This window comes from Colias croceus, chromosome 19 (genome assembly GCF_905220415.1).
Source record: "Colias croceus chromosome 19, ilColCroc2.1".
Lineage (NCBI taxonomy): Eukaryota > Metazoa > Arthropoda > Insecta > Lepidoptera > Pieridae > Colias > Colias croceus.
Window position 1 is genome coordinate 9,566,735 of NC_059555.1, and position 18,686 is coordinate 9,585,420.

At 34.6% G+C, this 18,686-nt stretch overlaps 3 protein-coding genes across 3 annotated transcripts; 2 read left to right on the forward strand and 1 right to left on the reverse strand.

Moving 5' to 3' along the window:
* The first annotated feature begins 1,167 nt into the window (after window positions 1-1,167).
* On the forward strand, window positions 1,168-9,827 carry LOC123700101 (serine/arginine-rich splicing factor 1B). The gene is made up of 6 exons (XM_045647224.1): window positions 1,168-1,508; window positions 3,819-4,032; window positions 4,814-4,960; window positions 5,227-5,297; window positions 6,043-6,137; window positions 8,204-9,827. Exons 1-5 carry the CDS (start codon window positions 1,330-1,332, stop codon window positions 6,134-6,136), a joined length of 705 nt encoding a protein of 234 aa, XP_045503180.1. The 5' UTR covers window positions 1,168-1,329; the 3' UTR covers window position 6,137; window positions 8,204-9,827.
* Window positions 9,828-10,089: 262 nt separating this feature from the next.
* LOC123700136 (2-methoxy-6-polyprenyl-1,4-benzoquinol methylase, mitochondrial) lies at window positions 10,090-13,459 on the reverse strand. The gene is made up of 7 exons (XM_045647268.1): window positions 13,189-13,459; window positions 12,766-12,915; window positions 12,387-12,516; window positions 11,904-12,039; window positions 11,495-11,583; window positions 10,794-10,905; window positions 10,090-10,265 (listed from the first exon to the last, which is right to left on the reverse strand). The coding sequence occupies exons 1-7, from the start codon at window positions 13,361-13,363 to the stop codon at window positions 10,164-10,166; spliced, it is 894 nt and encodes a 297-aa protein (XP_045503224.1). The 5' UTR covers window positions 13,364-13,459; the 3' UTR covers window positions 10,090-10,163.
* A 340-nt stretch (window positions 13,460-13,799) lies between these two features.
* Window positions 13,800-16,268, forward strand: LOC123700303 (protein GUCD1). Its single transcript, XM_045647487.1, has 5 exons — window positions 13,800-13,936; window positions 14,156-14,352; window positions 14,806-14,878; window positions 15,046-15,233; window positions 15,665-16,268. The coding sequence occupies exons 1-5, from the start codon at window positions 13,919-13,921 to the stop codon at window positions 15,843-15,845; spliced, it is 657 nt and encodes a 218-aa protein (XP_045503443.1). The 5' UTR covers window positions 13,800-13,918; the 3' UTR covers window positions 15,846-16,268.
* Window positions 16,269-18,686: the final 2,418 nt, after the last annotated feature.

The window sequence follows — 18,686 nt, forward strand, 5'->3', positions numbered from 1 at the left end:
ATGTGCGCATGCCTTAATGCTCTAAGGCGCATGCGCAGGTTTCAATTATTTTATAACTAGTGGTCCGCCCCGGCTTCGCCAGTGGTACGTATTTAGTATCCTATATCCTTCTCCTGGCTCTAAAATACCTCCCTGCCAATTTTCAGCTAAATCGGTTCAGCCGTTCTTGAGTTATAAGTGGAGTAACTAACACGACTTTCTTTTATATAATAATATACTAGCGGTCCGCCCCGGCTTCGCCCGTGGTACATATTAACGTTTTCTCTACATAAGAACCATCCTCGTACTTCAAGGAATATAATAAAAAAAGAATTATCGAAATCGGTTCAGCCGTTCTCGAGTTATGGAATTACAACGAAAAGTGGCATTGATTTTTATATATTAGAGAAGATAGATTTTAATAACATAAATAATTTAACAATTTCAAGGATGGGCCTCTACGGACCTAACGGTAAAGAATACGATTTTGATAAAATTCGCCAATTTTGCTATGGATGGGGTACTAAAGTGTAACTTTTTTATACCTAAAATTAAAAAAAAATATATTAAAAAAAACACTAAAGGGGACCTAACGAAAAAATTGTGGGACCTTATAGGACCTAACGGAGACCTATCGATTAAGGTCATTTTTGACCCAAAATTCTATGGATGGGGTGCTAAAGTGCACTTTTTTTATACCTAAAATTTAAAAAAAATATTTAAAAAAAAACTAAAGGGGACCTAACGAAAAAATTGTGGGACCTTAAAGGACCTAACGGGGACCTAACGATCAAGGTCATTTTCGCCCCAAAATTCCATAGATGGGGTGCTAAGTTTGCACTGGTGTATTGGATCAATAATAAAAAAAATTCGTTAAAAGTATATTACATATATTATGTGATTTTGATAAATTTCTAAATCATAATGCACCTTTATCTGTAACATATTTAATTATTTTATTGTTTTCAAACTTTGTTCTTGCAGCCTAAGAGATGTTTCTTCAAGGATATTAATAAAAATTGTATGATACCTAGGTATGTGATGAACTTAGATCATTTCATGTGATTTCAGCCCACAGTTTCAGCCACAATTTCAGCTAAGATAATAAATAATAATGATAATCTGTATCTATTTTTTCGAGTACGAGTATCCGTTCAAACAACGCAGCTGCTCAAGTTCAAAATCAAAATTGATAGCTCGCTAGCGCCACTCGCGAATCGCCATCTTGATCAAACAAGACGGCGTAGGTATAAGGACTCGTCGCGTAGAAATTGTTTAATTACTTTAATTAAAGTAAAGCTTACTTATTCCTATTTTATTATTAAGATTACATATATTTAAGTTCTCAAAATGTCAGGAGGCAGCGGCGCAAATAGAAACGAATGCAGAATATATGTTGGTAACCTACCCCCTGATATAAGGACAAAGGATATCCAAGACTTATTTTACAAATTTGGTAAAGTTACATTCGTTGATTTGAAGAACAGAAAAGGCCCACCATTCGCATTCGTTGAATTCGAAGATCCCAGGTAAGAAATATTCATTTTTCACCATTACATTCCTTTGGCGGCTTTCGGCATGTTAGTGTATTTATGTATTTAGGTTAATTATTTATGTATAGGTATTGTCGTTAGCATCTATTGTCGTAGATTAATGTATATATTTCACTTTCTATTGGCATCATTTCTTTGGTTTTGTGTAATTTGTAACTGTTCTAACAAGCGACGTATCTACCCTACTTATTTCATAATTATTCGTCGAATTAACAATTCTATACAAAATTAATAGGTACCTATAACCTCCATGCATAATATTGATAACAGGAAATTTAAAATTCAAGTATCAGAGTGTAATTTAAAAACAACCTTGGTTATTGTGTTTAGTGGTACTTATATTATTTTGTGTTGAAATTCACATTTTTTCTCATTATGTCTAAGCTGTACAATTATTGTAGATTGTTTTTTATATTAATTAAAACACTAAGATATGATGAAATGAACATTTGCATTGTCTTCCTGGTCGTTATTAACAGTAATTAACCATAATCATTTCATTTACTTAACCTGATTAAGAACAAATTGTCTTTTAATGACGTCTTATTTCAAGTCCAGGTTAATTAAATTTACGATTCATTCTCCCAGAATAAATTATTCTCCTATGAAAAATAAATTATTTCATCATAATATTAATTTTCCAATTTTCCTCAAATAACTGGTTGCAGTGTTACATCAAAACAATATATTTTATGATTATGTCTATTTCTTCTGATAATAAAACCACACTTGATATGTTATCAGGCATATTTGTTCTACAATTATAGTTATTTTAAGAGATATTTCAAATGAATTGATAACGTTAATGAATATATAAGAAATTCTGCATTTTCTAAATTATTTGTAGGCAGTTATGAGTTATTACATGTATTTAGGGAAGATAGTTGTCAATGGTGAATAAACCCTTGAACATAAAACATTTGTTTGTTTGTCGTTTGATTAAAAAAACATTCAAATACCTACATTGTAGTAACAAATTGTCATAGCGTCACACACAGACTTACTGAAATTGTCCATTTACTTCCAAATGAGTATATGAAAAACTATTTCTTCAAATATTATGTGAGGGATAGTTAAAAAAATAAATAAATAATACGGGCATTTCTCCGCAACTCGACGTCAAGCGCCTAGTTTGCGTGAGGGATAGTTGCTTAGTGATGGATGTTGAATCAATGACAATCCTATTTCCCTTAGTCATGGTGTTATTAGTGAATGACTGGATCAATTTTGATAATGCTTATTTTCAGTTGTCAGTACAAGGATCATATAAAAGAAAAACTCGAAAAAATTTGCGCTAGACATAAAAAAGAATACATAACTGCTATTTAAACTTATGACTTTGACAATTTGCCCTAGGAGGGGACAGTATCTGTTGGGCTGGCTAGTTAATAATATTTATATCGTCAATTAATTATCCAGGCAGAAATACTTCAACATACGCTGAAGTATTTTTAAATACTTGTATTTTTACTTTAATCTTCATACAGGAGAATACACCAAGAGACCATAAATCATTCAATTTAGTTCATGTAGTCGTGTTCAACTTTTATATGTAAAGAAACAACAAAAACTTGTTCTATATATTTTTGTTTACCGTTGAACATGCAGCTTTTTGTCCAAAAGAAATTCAAATACTACCTGGTGATAGTATTGGTATTTTAAATAATGCATGTCATCATAATTTATAGTAAAGAACTACATAAATAAACTGTGTAAGGTTTGAATTGACAGATTTTTTTGATCAGTTTCAATTGGCAGATCTGGTGTAGAATAGTTAATTTATTGAACATTGTTCACAGCTAGTGCTAGTTCATCACTACATAATATAAAACAAATTGATAGTTGCTGTCTGTCGGTACCTAAGTATGCTTAAATCTTTAAAACTATGCAATGGATTTTGCCAGGTTTTAGTATATTATTTTGTTTGTTTCCTACAAAGCGGGTAAAGCCCCGCGCGGGAAGCTAGTTATCATATAAAAATTAATATAAGTGAGCATTAGTTAAAAAGTGGGGTTTCATTATGTGCAAAATCTCACGCACATCTCTTGCTTATTTTGTATGTGCAAAAACCTAGCACCGCTGAGCTGTTTCCACCAGAGCTATGCTGAGGAGGCGAGGTAAATGAAGCGATACTGTTAGTTTTTTAAAAAGACAATCCTCGCATATTATTGGTGGAAAAGCACCCTTAGTCTGTTAGTTTAGTAAAATAAAAATTGTTTATTTCTTTTAAACAAGCTTTCATTTTGGGTTGGAAGTAAGTTTGTTCATAATCATTGTGGTATGCAGAGACGCGGACGACGCTGTGCGTGCGCGGGACGGTTACGACTACGACGGGTACCGGCTGCGCGTGGAGTTCCCGCGCGGGGGCGGCGGCGGCGGGCGCGGCGGTCGCGGCGGGGGCGAGCGCTTCGGGGGCCGGCCCGCCGCGCGCGGCCCGCCGGCCCGCCGCTCAGAGTACCGCGTGCTCGTCACCGGCCTGCCGCCCTCTGGTTCATGGCAGGTTAGATACACGACACGTACAAGTTACTCCTGCTTATACTTACTACATAGTATTATTTGAATGTTATTTTATTTGTTAAAAATGTGGTACATACTTCGTTGAGAAACACTGTAATTGCTTTGTATAAAAAATAGCAAAATTAGTGTCTTAAGTTGTGGTTCTTAAGCAACTACTTTTATTATTGAAATACAAATATAATACTTTGATATTATACCACAAAAAATCCGACTAAGGCAACAAATAACGTCAATAATGGATAACCTTCAGAGATAGTTGACGTGGCGGTAATTGAATAATAGCCGTAATGATGATGATGGTGCGCTTTGCATTACAATAATTAATTAAAAAGCAGCAAGTCATAGTCATGGTGAAATAACATTTTCTTTTGGTATTTAAACCAAACTTAATATTTAGTATTACTACAAACTTAAGAGATAATGTACTCTGAATTATGTTACTGTAACTTGACTATGCCCAAACACTTATTAAAAAACTATAAATATACTAATATTATAAAGCTGAAGAGTTTGTTTGTTTGAACATGCGAATCTCAGGAACTACTGATCTGATTTGAAAAATTATTTCGGTGTTAGATAGCACATTTATCAAGAAAGGCTTAATAGGCTATATATCATCATGGTAAGACCAACAGGAGCAGAGCATTGCAGGTGGAGCCGTGTGGCAAGGCTAGTTATAAAATAACACCCACTTTCTAAATATTATGTTATTGCAAATAGAAATAACTTGAATTTAAATTGACTATATTTTTCAAAATACCCAGGATCTAAAGGATCACATGCGTGAAGCGGGCGACGTGTGCTTCGCGGACACGTTCAAAGATGGCTCCGGAGTCGTGGAGTTCCTGCGGCACGAGGACATGAAGTATGCTGTCAAGAAGCTGGACGACTCTAGGTTTAGGAGTCACGAGGTATGTCGGAACAGTTTATTGTTTGAAAAGTAAAGAGTCAATTAAATTAAAAAATGCAGTAATATCTATGTTTGCTTATAATTACATATTAGAAACTTTTTCATATTCATATTCAATGAGCTCTAAATCTAAATGAAAAAAAAAATATGTTTGGATAAACTTTGTTTAAAAGCTATTGGAAGATGTTTATTACTTAGGACTGAGGAAGTCTATAATATGATTTTTTTTAATTAACTTGTATTTAAATGTGATTTTCTCATTGGCAGGGTGAAGTATCATACATTCGCGTCAAAGAAGACTATGGAAACAATGACCGTTACAGTGGAGACAGAGATAGGTAAATATTGTTGATATGTTTATAATTACCAAATATACATAGTATGGGAATATTGACGCGCTTCGCCATTATAATACATGTAGCTTCGAAACTTCTGCGATGACCACTCTAGAACTTGGCATGAAGTTTAAGCATAATATAAGCCATTTATTTAATGATATTAATTTTTTTTTTTTTAATATGCTAAGTTCGTAAAAAATTACAATATATTTCAATTTTTCTTAGGAATTTAAAAATAAATTCGAAATTCAAAATATGAGAATAAAAAGGTTTTATAATTCGATAGAGCTGGCTGCACGCACGAGAAAACATGACACATGCGGTGTTGCCTCGCTCTGAGGTGTTCCATGTTATGCTTGAAGTGCGAGCGAGAGCGCGGAATGAGTGACAAAGAAGCACAATCGGGCTTAAGACGTTGTCACGTTCAACTATCGTCAGTAAACCGACTTTACAGACAACCAATTTTTAATGGGGATTATTATTCAGTCATCAATTTATTAAAAAAATCCTTTTCTTGAACATTCAAAGTCCCCCATACCTCGCGCTTGCTGACATCTTCAAGGACCTGTATTTTGAAAACTAAGCTTCTAAATGCAAAAATATTTCGTATACACACCGAGGATATAGACAGGTGTAACATAATAAAATATAACCGAAACCGGAAACCTGACCCCGAAATCTGTGTCCGCTTCGCGTGGAGTGCCCCATGTACAGAGTATATTTATATGTGTACAATGTCGGTCAGGTCCCGCTCGTACTCCCCGCGGCGCGGGCGCGGCTCGCCCACCTACTCGCCCGTGCGCCGCTCCTACTCGCGCGACCGCGACCACGCCTACTGACGTGAGTGTCCCCGCACACACACGCACTATACCAGTCACTACACGCACACACTGCACTACACTGGAGTGACTACACGCACTATACAAGAGTGGTTATACACGCACACACATACACACTGCACTATACCAGTGACTACATACACACACACTGCACTATACTGGAGTGATTACACGCACTATACAAGAGTGGTTATACACGCACACACATACACATTGCACTATACCAGTGACTACATACACACACACTGCACTATACTGGAGTGATTACACGCACTATACAAGAGTGGTTATACACGCACACACATACACACTGCACTATACCAGTGACTACATACACACAAATTGCACTATACTGGAGTGATTACACGCACTATACAAGAGTGGTTATACACGCACACACATACACACTCCACTATACCAGTCACTACACGCACACCCACACTTATACATAGTGCATTATACGAGTGACTATATGCACACACTGCACTATACTTAAGTGACTAGACGTGCGCACACATACATAGTGCACTATACGAGTGATTACACGCACGCACACACTACTTGTGGTAGCGAGCACACTATCTAACCTCATACGATGACATACACACACACACACACACAGCACACATAAAACACGCATATATTGTGAGATATGAATAATACCTAGTACCTACACGCGCATTAAAACACACATTCACATTACATGCAAATGTGTATGCGTGACCTCTGAATATTGTAAACAGCTTGCCTGTTGTTTTATGCAATAAATACACTCAATAATTACTGTATCGAATTTAAAAATTCTTTTACTATTAAATTATCTATTTTTTATCTCAGGTCAATCCAGGTGAAGTCAGAGCAAGCAGTTAGTTTTAACTGACACAAACTAAAATGAACAAAATCCTATAACACCATCTCTAACATACACAGTTTACAACATACTAATTTCTACAACACTAATTGCTTTCTGTGCATTTATTAATTATTTAGTATGAGGGCTGATTTTTTAATAATAACTGATTATATTTTTTTGATTTGAATGATATGTATTAAAAAAAAAACAAATATGTTTAGTGTTTTACCTATATGATAACATTGAAAAATCGGCCTTTAGATTATTAAAATTAAATCCTTATTAGACTGTTTTGAGTGTAATTAATAAGAAGTACAATATATTTTTCCTCCCATTTTTAATTAAACACAATTTGAATGAAATTGTGTGGAAAATAGTACAATAATAGTAAATTCAATCAAGGAAAAAGTACAAGTAAGTTGTTCAAAGTTAATTGCCTGTAGATAATTCTTATCGCATTTTTGCTGCTGTACATTTATCCTTCAACATTTCACAAGCGTTTTCTACTCCATTAAAAATAAATTATTAATTCCTTTATATTTTTTTAGTTTTACTATAAAAAAAATTCACTTCGTCTACATTTGACAATGTTTATAACGTATCTTCTAGTATAAGTTCTCATCAATTAGAAATAATGTTGATGGAAAAGTGTAAAGCATATAAATTTTAATATAACATGTTATATACAGGATGATTTTTTGGGTATCTGATTTTTGTGCTTGTTTTATTTTGATTATTTTAGAAAAAGAAATCTTTGAATCACCCTGAATATAAACATTCTGAATGTTGGTTTGCACATGCTAAAATAATAGTTATTTGTTGCAAAGTAAACTCATATATTATCTCAGATTAAACCTCTATAACATGATTCAAATGAGACTGGGATTAGTAATAATATGTCACTTTGTAATACATTAGTGTTACACCGTTTCTATTGAATTATTGCAATTATAAAAAATTCTTCGTCATTGTGATTTCGACTCTGTAGAAGTTTCTAAATCGGTTGTTCATAATTTGGAAATTGAGTCTCTCAATAATTTAAAGTAGGATGTATAATAAACATATTGTTATGAAATTTTCACATTAGACACGGAACTAATAAGTCCTTTAATTAGAATATTAAAGATATTCCCCGTCTCAAGTGTATCGTGTATACAATATATACCGCATGAGCGTCCCGGGTGCTCTGTACTGAAGCTTGTGTTTATCGACAGCTGGCGCGGCGCGGCGGGCGAACGGCGACGACTTCTAACCGCTTTCTGTACATCCCCCCCACACCCCCACCCCCACACCCACTCCCCCACCCTCCACACGCCCTGACAACATCGCACACACCCTGTATAGCGTAAAAGTATCAATACAAACCAGGGGCCGGGTGATCTCTTGTTTTTAGATAGATTACGCCGTGAATTGAGTTGACCAAATTCATATTATGATCGCAATAAGATGATATGGTTATTGCAATCGTAATGTGAATTTGCCAGTCAGTTCACCGCGTATACTGTCTGGAAATAAGAGGTTATAATACCACCCCAGAGCGCTATCCGCTATCGCCGTGGGTAGTGGTATACCGATCGGTACGCGATTAGAGTCTCTATATTATACTAGGTAAGAGTCACAATTGCGAATACCGGTCCGGTTTGCAGACACGTGTGCGATGACGTGACGGCGCGACCGAACTAGACGTAACGAGTGTATAAGTTGATGTGTATACTGTATGTCGTGCCGCCGTTGGCCGAGCTGCGCGGAGCCAGCGGCCAGCGGCGACAGTGACGGCGCGCCTTTATCTGTATAATGAGCGAGTGTTTTTTTGTTTCATCCACTGTGGATTGGGCTCGTTGGACGCTCGGCCGGAGGCGGCATGTCGGATGTCGGATGTCGGATGTCGGATGTCGGATAGGAACGATCGGATAGGACGCGCGCACTCACCGCCGCCGGACACGGTCCGATTGAGGATAATTGAGGATAATTCGTTTTAGCGCCGCGGATCACGGATCTCGGATCTCTGGTATGCATTTGAAATTATTGCAGAGTGACTTGTTGTTGAGTGCCCGCTCCGACTTTGTTTCACATTCACGTTTGACAGACGCTCCGTCGAGCTGACACATTAGTTTATTTAGGTTATGCGCTGTGTTTTAAAGGTCGAATTTGCGGTTTGCGAACATATTGATAACTTTGATAATTGACCATAGATGAAACCGCAAATTGTTACCGTTAAAATTTAAATGCATTGAAATGATTCTTTTGAGAGATAATATATTTTTACCTATATAAGGTTCGAGCTCCCCTCACAAGCCGGTAACGGGCCTAATTCGACCCCCCGTCCCTTGCTCGAGCGCCCTGTGCGACCGGCTTGCGCAAACCGACTTGACATGCAAAAGTATTGTGCCGAATGAGCAAGATTTAAATTAATATAATGAATTTTATATTGTTAAAATATGATTTTGTCGAGTCTAAAAGAGAAAGGAGATGTTTTATGTTTGGAGTAGGATATCGTGCAATTTTAAAAATACTATAATATGTAGTCAGATTTTTTTTCTAATTAATGTTTATCGCAAAATTATACATTTAAAATGGCGGACCAAGTATTTATATACTAAAGAAATGTCAGCTCGAAATGGAATCCATCTCCTTTTTAAATCGTGCTTTAAAACCGTTTTGTGTGCGCCGGCTATCAAGGCGCTCGAGCAAGTTTAGTTTAAATTTTTTTTATAAATCAAACTGTATTATATTTGGATAATTGACGACGCGCTCGCGTTAATGTGTAATGTAATTTAGGTACTACGTCTGCATTCCAAACACTGAGTTTGATGGACTTGAATAAATAATATGGAGATATAATTTTGTTTTATTTGTCGGAACTTTCCGTACTTATGTGTTAAAAAAATGTAATGTTACATTTTTACATATTTGCTAATAAAGCAAGCAATTAGAAAAAATATTGGATAAAGATGTTGGAATAAATTCGATAATTATTATGGTTTTTGTCATCAAATTAAAATTAAAAATAAAAAGTTTGGAAGGTGATAATATAAGCTATTTGGCAGCTTCAACAATACTGAAATTATAAAGAATTTTTCTAAATAAAACAATTTATTCATTAAAAACTTTATTTAATAAGTATTTCCCACATAAATTAACAAGTACACCTAACTATCACTATCTATTTAATGTTCATATTTTAAACCCTGAATGTATGGAGCACACGCCAAATGTTAAATTTTCGTAAGTCACATGTCTGAAGCCTGCGTCCTCGATCATTGATTTAAAAGATTCCTGAAACAAAGATACAAATAACGTATTATTTCATTTGATGATCAAAGAAAGAAAATGTAGTAAGTGAGTTTAGATAACATTAATAATAATTGAAAGTAATTAAAATTTAATCCCATGAAACAATGACCCGTTTATCTTCCCTTACGAAGCATTTATTGTCGTAAACATTCAAGGCTATTATTCTATGACTAATTTGTAACATCAATATATTTTTGTATTACAGTTTTGTAACAATATTTTCTTTTATACATATTACGTAAGTATTAAACTTTTACTTTATATTACACTAGCTTTCCACCCGCAGCTCCGCCCGCGCAGTCAAAGAAAAACCCGCATAGTTCCAGTTCCCGTGGGATTTCCGGGATAAAACCTATCCTATTTCCCTGGGCCTATGTCCTGTCTCGGGTATCAAAATATCTTTATACCAAATTTCATGCAAATTGGTTTAAGGCGTGATTGAGTAACAGACAGACAGAGATTGGCTCTAAAACCTAGATAAGAAGTAAATCGTGTAAAGCATCTACTGACCTGGTCGGGGAACTGCCGGATGCTCTCAACGAGGTACTGATAGGGCTTCCACTGGCCCGCCACCAGCTGGCCCAACACAGGGATCACTTGGAACGAGTATTGGTCGTACATCCTGCAAATATAATTTATTTTAAACGCAATTAGTATGACAAATACTTTGATTTTATTGAGAACGATTAATGAGATTGTATAACTTCACTAATAATTTTTTTTTTGTTTTTCGAATTGTGTTAAATCTGTAATAACTGATGATAAACAAGTAGATAACTGCGTTAAAAACAACCGACTTCAAACTAACACTTGCAACATTTACAAATACAGACAAAAATGCTCATAAAATAAAAACTACTGGGCCTATCCGAATAAAATTTTTATGGGACCAATTCGACACCATCCCGCATCGAACAAAAAAAGAATCACGTAAATCGGTTCAGAAACCTCGGAGTAATCGGTGTACATACATAAAAAAAAAAAACATACCGGCCGAATTGATAACCTCCTCCTTTTTTTTGAAGTCGGTTAACAAACAATAACAAAAGGTCTATCTGAGATAATATCAGAATCAGAAAAGGCTGTAATAATTTTAATCATACTTTCAATGGATGATGATCAGGGCAAAATATAGACTACTTATTACCCCTATATTCTGTACAATTTCTATACATTCCTTCTAAAAAATTATAAAACAATGAAATATTGACCACTGCAACTGCGCGTTGGGCAGCTGACTGAACTCGAGGCACAGGAAGCGGCCGCCCGGCTGCAGCACGCGGTACGCTTCTTCTAGCACCTGCCATAATGGGAACTATCTTATATAGGAATCATTTTTTTTTTCATGTATGTAAGGAAGATTTGTCGTTTTTGGGTTTTGAAAAAAGGATATATTATATTATTATATAGTCAACAATAACATTAAGAATACTCTTTATATGGCTACTACGCAAGATACTGTTTTCAATTATTATCAGATAACGGTAGAAAAGTTCTCGCTAAATGCGAAAATGTGTGTGTCATTTACGTCGGCACAGAGCTATTTTTGGTGATCAGATTTTTATGGACTGGCATGCCGCATGGTAAGTGAGTATGTTTAGCCTCATGAAATAAATGTACCTTATCCACATGAGTGCAATTCCTTATACCAAACGCGATGGTGTAAGCTGTGTAGCACTCGTCTGGTAGTGGCAGCTGCTCTGCGTCTGCGCACAGCCAGTCCACGGACACCAGCGGGTCGTTGGCGTAGCCCTGTCTGTGGATTACGATTTTGAGCTAAAGCACACTGGCTATAAAAAACAATTAATAAAAACTTAATTTTATTATAAGGATATTGAAATGAAAATGTATGCTATCTACCATTATGTCTATGATGAATTATAATACAATCTAATAAATATTATAAATTATGTGGAAGATTGTGATTTTGTGAAGATGGATGAATAGATGTTATTTCTCTTTCATTCATTAATTGCCACACAGATTCTGATAGAATTTAGTATACAGATTATACTCTGCACATAGGCTACTTGTTACAGCTAATAATATACATACATGATCCCCAGCTCTGCAGTAATAGAACAATAATAAAAATAAAGTTACCTCTCTGCTCTAACTCTCCCCACATCCAACATGGCCTGGTTGATATCACTGACCGTGACGCTGCTCTGCTTGTCTGCTGCATGTGGACCCAGGTTCCTTAAGTAATTTATGTATCTGAATGATATATCACCTGTAACATATAAGAAAAAATATAAGATAGAATAACTTAGAAGTAGATTTGACGAGTTTTATGGTATTTTTTTAGACATGGTTTGATCATAGCATAGTAATCAGACAACTTGTCAATTACTATTATAAGTTAACAAGAAAGGTAAACTGCACTATTAATATCAAGGATCATAAATTATCCAAATTTACCCTGTAAATAAATAATCACCAAATCTTAAGTCATTTATTATGAAGACAATAATTATTATACCTGTGCCGCCAGCCATATCAAGTAGCTTAGTTCCTGGTGTGGGTGCCAATCTCTGCATAAAGATATCTTTCCATACTCGGTGGATTCCCAGGGACATCACATCATTCATCAGATCATACTTGTCGGCTACTGTCTCGAATACTTGGTGAACTGAAGCGAAAATTATTTCTTAAGGTTATTGTTTTATAATTATGTAGGATTTTTTTGCTGTAGAGATGAGGCCCTATTGCACAAATTATTCATTCCAATATTTCTGGAAGACCCTATAATAGCAGTATCAAGTAATATCTTAGACATAATAATGTATTTCATAATATTTTCGAATAAGAACTAACCTAACACTTAAATTTAAGAATTCTGAATCAAATCTTTACTAATAGATTAAAAACTTGAATGGCTCTTAGAGGAGGCACAAATCAATACCTTTCTTTGTTTTTTCTTCCTCATCAATAGTTTCAAAACCGAAATGTGTTTGTTTTTTCTCATGGTGGTCTTCTTTTGGAGCAGTCTGAGTACAAAGCGTTTGACTTGTACAAAGACTTCTACAAGTCGATCGTTGAAAATTTCCTATTCTAACAATAGCCCTTCTAAGAGCCATATTTGTGCAAAAATTAATTAAAACTGTATGTTTTTCGAGGTTTTTCGTTAAGGTTTATTATAAAAAACAGCTGATACCAATTGACGTAACCTAAATGTCAAAGTCATAATAATATATCAATTATTTGTCATAATGGCTCTTTATTCATTTCAAAAACATCGCATAAAATCCGAGGCTTTTAATAAGTCATAGACAATAATTAATACAATAAAAATTCAACATTCTTTGCATTCACAGAACAGTAAGAACATTTACTGTTCTGTGGTTGCATTTGAATGATTTTTCAATGATTTTCTCATAATTTGGTTTCTGGAAATTTTATTTTTCATTAAGTATGCTGAATATGTACTTTCACTGACTGCTACTTTAAATAGATAAATACATATATTGATATGACGCCTAAGCTACAAGTGACTAATACTGATAACTGATAAGCGATAATAACAAAATATTTTATTGATGCGGTCAATAACTCTGGATTAATAACAATAGTTGAGTCCTTTTCTGTATGTTTTCTTTGTGTATACATAACTTTATTAAAAGTAAACATTGAAAATGATCTCAGAATCGGAAGTAAGTTACTTTACAATAACATAGGGAGTGCACCTTCACTAATAATAATTAGAAACCGGCAGCTTTTTGTAATTAATAATTAATTTCATTAAATGTAACTAAAATATATTGCGTGCAAATATAGTGTGGTTTCTTGTACAAACACTTTATTTGACCACTTAAGACTACAATACCCCACTTAAAATTTTACATTTCAATAATTTTTATAATTTATTTTAGCCACCAATATTACACATCGAACACAACATACCTCAAATTCGTCAACGCTTTTCTTGGGACTGTGGTGTCGCTTGTGTACTGATGGTGTTACGAGAAAAACAACGCCAGTATTTTATGGACAATTTTTCTAGAATACTACGAGAAGAAGGCATTGGTAGATGCACTTGGACTATAGATCTCTGTTATTTGTTAAAACGGTATGAGAGTTATGATCGTGCCTCTTGGCACATGTGAACATTAACTGATGATGAAAAAATCACAGATAACAATATTATTAACTAGCCGCGCCCCGCGGTTTCACCTGCGTGGCTCCGCTCCTGTTGGTCTCAGCGTGATGATAGCCTTCCTCGATAAATGGGCTATCTAAAGCCGAAATAATTTTTCAAATCGGACCAGTAGTTCCCGAGATATGCGCGTTCAAACAAACAAACTCTTCAGCTTTATAATATTAGTATAGATACAATAGCTATATTTTTACAGTACAAGTAGTTAACTATAAAAAAATAGATTTAAATTTGTAACACTCAAAAAGCACTCAAACGATTGAAATAGTCTTTCACAAAGCGCAAAGTGGCCAATAACGCCCTCTTATGGGCCAACGAAATATTATGTTATGTACCATAATATCGTTTTTTTCTTTATTCTTACAGATTCAATATAAATCATTGTACATACACTGCTCGATGCGATGTAAATCCCAATTATAAAAAGATTCATACACAGGTAAGTAGGTAGTAGGTACTAGGTACATAGTTTTTTTTTATGATCGTATAAAAATGTAGACTTTTAAAAATAACTTATGATGACAGTTAACAATGAAGTTGTTATTTATATCGTTATTTGTCTATGTACGACTTTTGTATGTATGTCTCTCTATTTAATGTTTTCAGGTAGTAAATCGAGTGCGCAAAAAATTTACGAATGCTGTAAAAAATGGCTTAAGACTAAAACAGAATGTGCTATCGATGCAGGAAATAGCGCATCATGTCATCAATTTCGGTCCAGCAGTTTTGCTTGTCGATATAGGTTTGCTTACATGTACCGTCTGCAAAAGTCACACGCTTTCCTCTGAATTAAGGTAACATCATTTTAATGACTAAATACCTATAATAAATATAAATATATAGAAAAAAAAATCTATTAAGCATCCTCAACGCAAATATGCATAAGTAAAAATACTTAAATAATCATAGCATAATGTTACTGTTTTTTTTTTACCATTAAAGGTTAATTTTTCCATATCCAGAAGATACAAAGATGATGAAATTTTTATTTTTATTTCCCTTGTACATCGTTTAAAAACCCCATATGTAAAAGAGTATTTATAAAAATAAGTGTAGTCCCATGTCCCCTAAATGGGGCAGATGCATTATATATCTGTTTCACTGATCGATTTTCTTTAGGGACAAGTAGGTGATCAGCCTTCTGATTTTCAAACAAACTCTTTAAAAATTTATAACAATGGCACAATGCATGGGTTTAAATCAAAGAAAATACCGTTTTTTCCAGGCTAATGTTCGGCGGTTCGTACAGAGGGCACTACATATGTCTGACAGGCGTGTCTGGCAACAGGGTGTTGTACCGCGACCCCGCGCGCGAGCACCCGCTCTGTAGTGTTACCATGCATCGACTGCAAATGGCGCGGACGACGCTCACTGACTTTGATGTTATACTTGTTTATAGCAAATGAAGAAATAAATTGTTTATAATATAGGTGTATGTGTATTAATGAAGAATTGTACTGTAAGTGTATATACAGCCCATGTTTACCGCCAACTTACTGAAGTAAATAATGTAAAGGAACTTGAAATCAAAATTATTAAGTCAATAGTTCCTAATTTCTGAACAGTGTACATGACTTATTTTGTACTCAACAGCAGGAGTTGTCGAGCTTCGGATGGTTCTGTCAGAAATATATTGCGCTTAGATAATGCGTATATAAGATGACTGACTATCGCAATGAGACTTTGTAACGGTCAGATTTTATATTTTTGATATCGTCTAGTTGGTTATCGTTTAGTGTAGTCTTTCTATAGAAGGATTTTTCACACCATGCAAGTAGTTAAAGGATTATTTGAAACACTGCTGAGATAATATTGCATCAATTTAATGATTTTATTGCTAACATCAAAAAAATAATTGTATATTTTACGGTAGGTAATACATAAAAAACCGATAAGTACCTAAACTTATCGGTTTTTTATGTATTACCTGTTTACTTTAATACATTCAATAAACTTATAAAAAAACTTGAACACGTTTTCAATTGAACCATAAAATACATATTAATGTATAATGCAAAATGTACCATAAAAATCTAATTAACTGTCCCTTGTTATTTAGATTTCTATGTACGTCACCGTCTTTCAATTTTGGTTGGCAGGACTTTTCGTATTTATGGTAGGGGAATCCCTGTATAGCATTTTTTTATGTAATGTCATTGACACGGGTCACAATTATCAAGTATCGTTGTTTATTACAAAATATATAATGAACCATTGCTTTGCTCCTACTGTAATTGAGATTTCTACAAGAATTTCGGATTTATAGGTACTATAATAATAACATAAGAACTTAATTATTAAAATTATATACATACCTAATTATGACTAGTTAGGTATTATTAGCCATTCCTGAGATAAAATTAAACCGAATTCTCATGCACGTGAAATGGTCAGCTGCTTTTACTGAATTCAGTATTTACGTAGCTTTTCAGTATTTACGTAGGTAAACAGATCGCCAAAGGTTCGTTCTAGTACAGTTCTAGGTACCTACTACCCACCTAATGACGGAGCTATACCTAGACGTGACCTAGACGTGTAGGCAGTCTTAAAGTATATTTACCTTTTTATTGTATAAGTTAACGTGACGTGAGTTAGCGTGATGATATATTATAGCCTAGCCTTCCTCGATAAATAGGCTATCTTATGTCTAAGGGGCCGTTTCCACCTGCAAGTAAACTCGCGGAAGTCTTGCATGAGTTACTTGCAATATCGTTTACATATCCTGCAATTTATTGCTGCTATAAATGTCGTGCGAGAAGCTCGCGGATCATACTATCGCAACTTATCGCGGTGTTTACACACCAGATCTTGCGAGTGACGGGATAGGAATTACTGTTACAATTTTTCTATTCTATTTTGTGAAATAAATCGTATACTATAATTTATAATGTGTACTATTTAATGTAAAATGATCTAATGAACTAATGTAAATAATATATTGTTTAAATAATAACTTAGTTAAATTATAAAATTAGATAAGCATAATATAAATATATTGTATGCCAATTTGTTGGTGAATTGTGCGGACATGAAATTTATTATAAAAACTTTGTAACCACAACTCAACAAATAAATTTTCATTTCACTTCATTTTCAAAAAATAATCACATTATTCCATCTTAAGATCTCATATAATCCTATTGACTTTATAGTTTCTTCATTCTTCACAAGAGCATTCACGACTCATTAATTTCAAATAAACAAAAATCAAAAGCCATGTGGGCGATACTTGCAGCTTGCTGCGAGATATACGGAACTAGACCGATAAGCTGCGAGAACTGTCGCGAGTAGACGCAGTCATGTTTACACATGCTGTCGCAACTTCTCGCAAGAAGCGCTTGACAAACTGTCGCAACAGAACTTGCAACATAGTTTACACATGCAAGCTGCTGTCAGACAGACTGTCGGACAGTTCTTGCAGAAGTTTACTTGCAGGTGGAAACGGGGCCTAACTCCGAAAGAATTTATCAAATCGGACTAGTAGTTAGCGCGTTCAAACAAACAAACAAACTCTTCAGCTTTATAATATTAAGTAGATAGGTATAGATTTTTTTAAAGAAAAAAAAATATAGAAAGTACCTAGGTACCTATAATAATATGTAGCTTAATTTGTCTGGATTTATATACCTACGCAGAGCGACTACTCTGCCTACTCTTGTTCCCTGTTATTATGTTATTCTTATAAATCACTGCCAACTATGTATTATCAAAATCCGTTCAGTCGTTATGCCGTGAAAGAGTACCTGTACTATAACATACTTTCACACTTATAATATTGGTAAGAAGTACGTTATCCCCATATGAAATGAGCTATTTTGTAAATGATGTACCTAAGTATACGCCGACTCAGATCGCCTCAAAATCTGATATAAAGATGTGTGGTTACTGTATAACTATGTTTATGTAATAATAATTGTTGCTGAAATGTTAGTAAGTAACTAGATAACTACATGAAAATGAAATACTTAAATTGTTTGTTTCTTAGGTAGGTACATGATGTTTTTCTAACTGCAGGACTTTAGGTCTAAACGGAAAGCGCCTTAGATTAAGTAGACCGGTATTAACCGGCGCGGCGAGGCGACTGCATTTTCTGAACAATTTATTATGAAATCTCAACTCTCAACACTAATTATTACAACATGTACCTAGGTACCATATTTAAAATCGTAGGTATTTAATAAAAATAAAAATCGTGTTTAGTTGTGTAACTGTATAGGTATTTATAAAACAGATTGCGGGGCTGTGGG

What these genes read in the sequence shown, in the direction of transcription:
- LOC123700101 (XM_045647224.1), top strand. Translation starts at nt 1,330, where the DNA reads ATGTCAGGAGGCAGCGGCGCAAATAGAAACGAATGCAGAATATATGTT. An exon ending in CGCCCTCTGGTTCATGGCAG is followed by an intron (nt 4,033 to 4,813) that starts GTTAGATACACG and finishes CAAAATACCCAG; the next exon opens with GATCTAAAGGATCACATGCG. An exon ending in CTAGGTTTAGGAGTCACGAG is followed by an intron (nt 4,961 to 5,226) that starts GTATGTCGGAAC and finishes TCTCATTGGCAG; the next exon opens with GGTGAAGTATCATACATTCG.
- LOC123700136 (XM_045647268.1), bottom strand. Translation starts at nt 13,363, where the DNA reads ATGGCTCTTAGAAGGGCTATTGTTAGAATAGGAAATTTTCAACGATCG. An exon ending in GGGAGAGTTAGAGCAGAGAG is followed by an intron (nt 12,040 to 12,386) that starts GTAACTTTATTT and finishes CGTAATCCACAG; the next exon opens with ACAGGGCTACGCCAACGACC. An exon ending in CCCAACGCGCAGTTGCAGTG is followed by an intron (nt 10,906 to 11,494) that starts GTCAATATTTCA and finishes TTATATTTGCAG; the next exon opens with GATGTACGACCAATACTCGT.
- LOC123700303 (XM_045647487.1), top strand. An exon ending in CTCTGTTATTTGTTAAAACG is followed by an intron (nt 14,353 to 14,805) that starts GTATGAGAGTTA and finishes TTATTCTTACAG; the next exon opens with ATTCAATATAAATCATTGTA. An exon ending in ACGCTTTCCTCTGAATTAAG is followed by an intron (nt 15,234 to 15,664) that starts GTAACATCATTT and finishes CGTTTTTTCCAG; the next exon opens with GCTAATGTTCGGCGGTTCGT.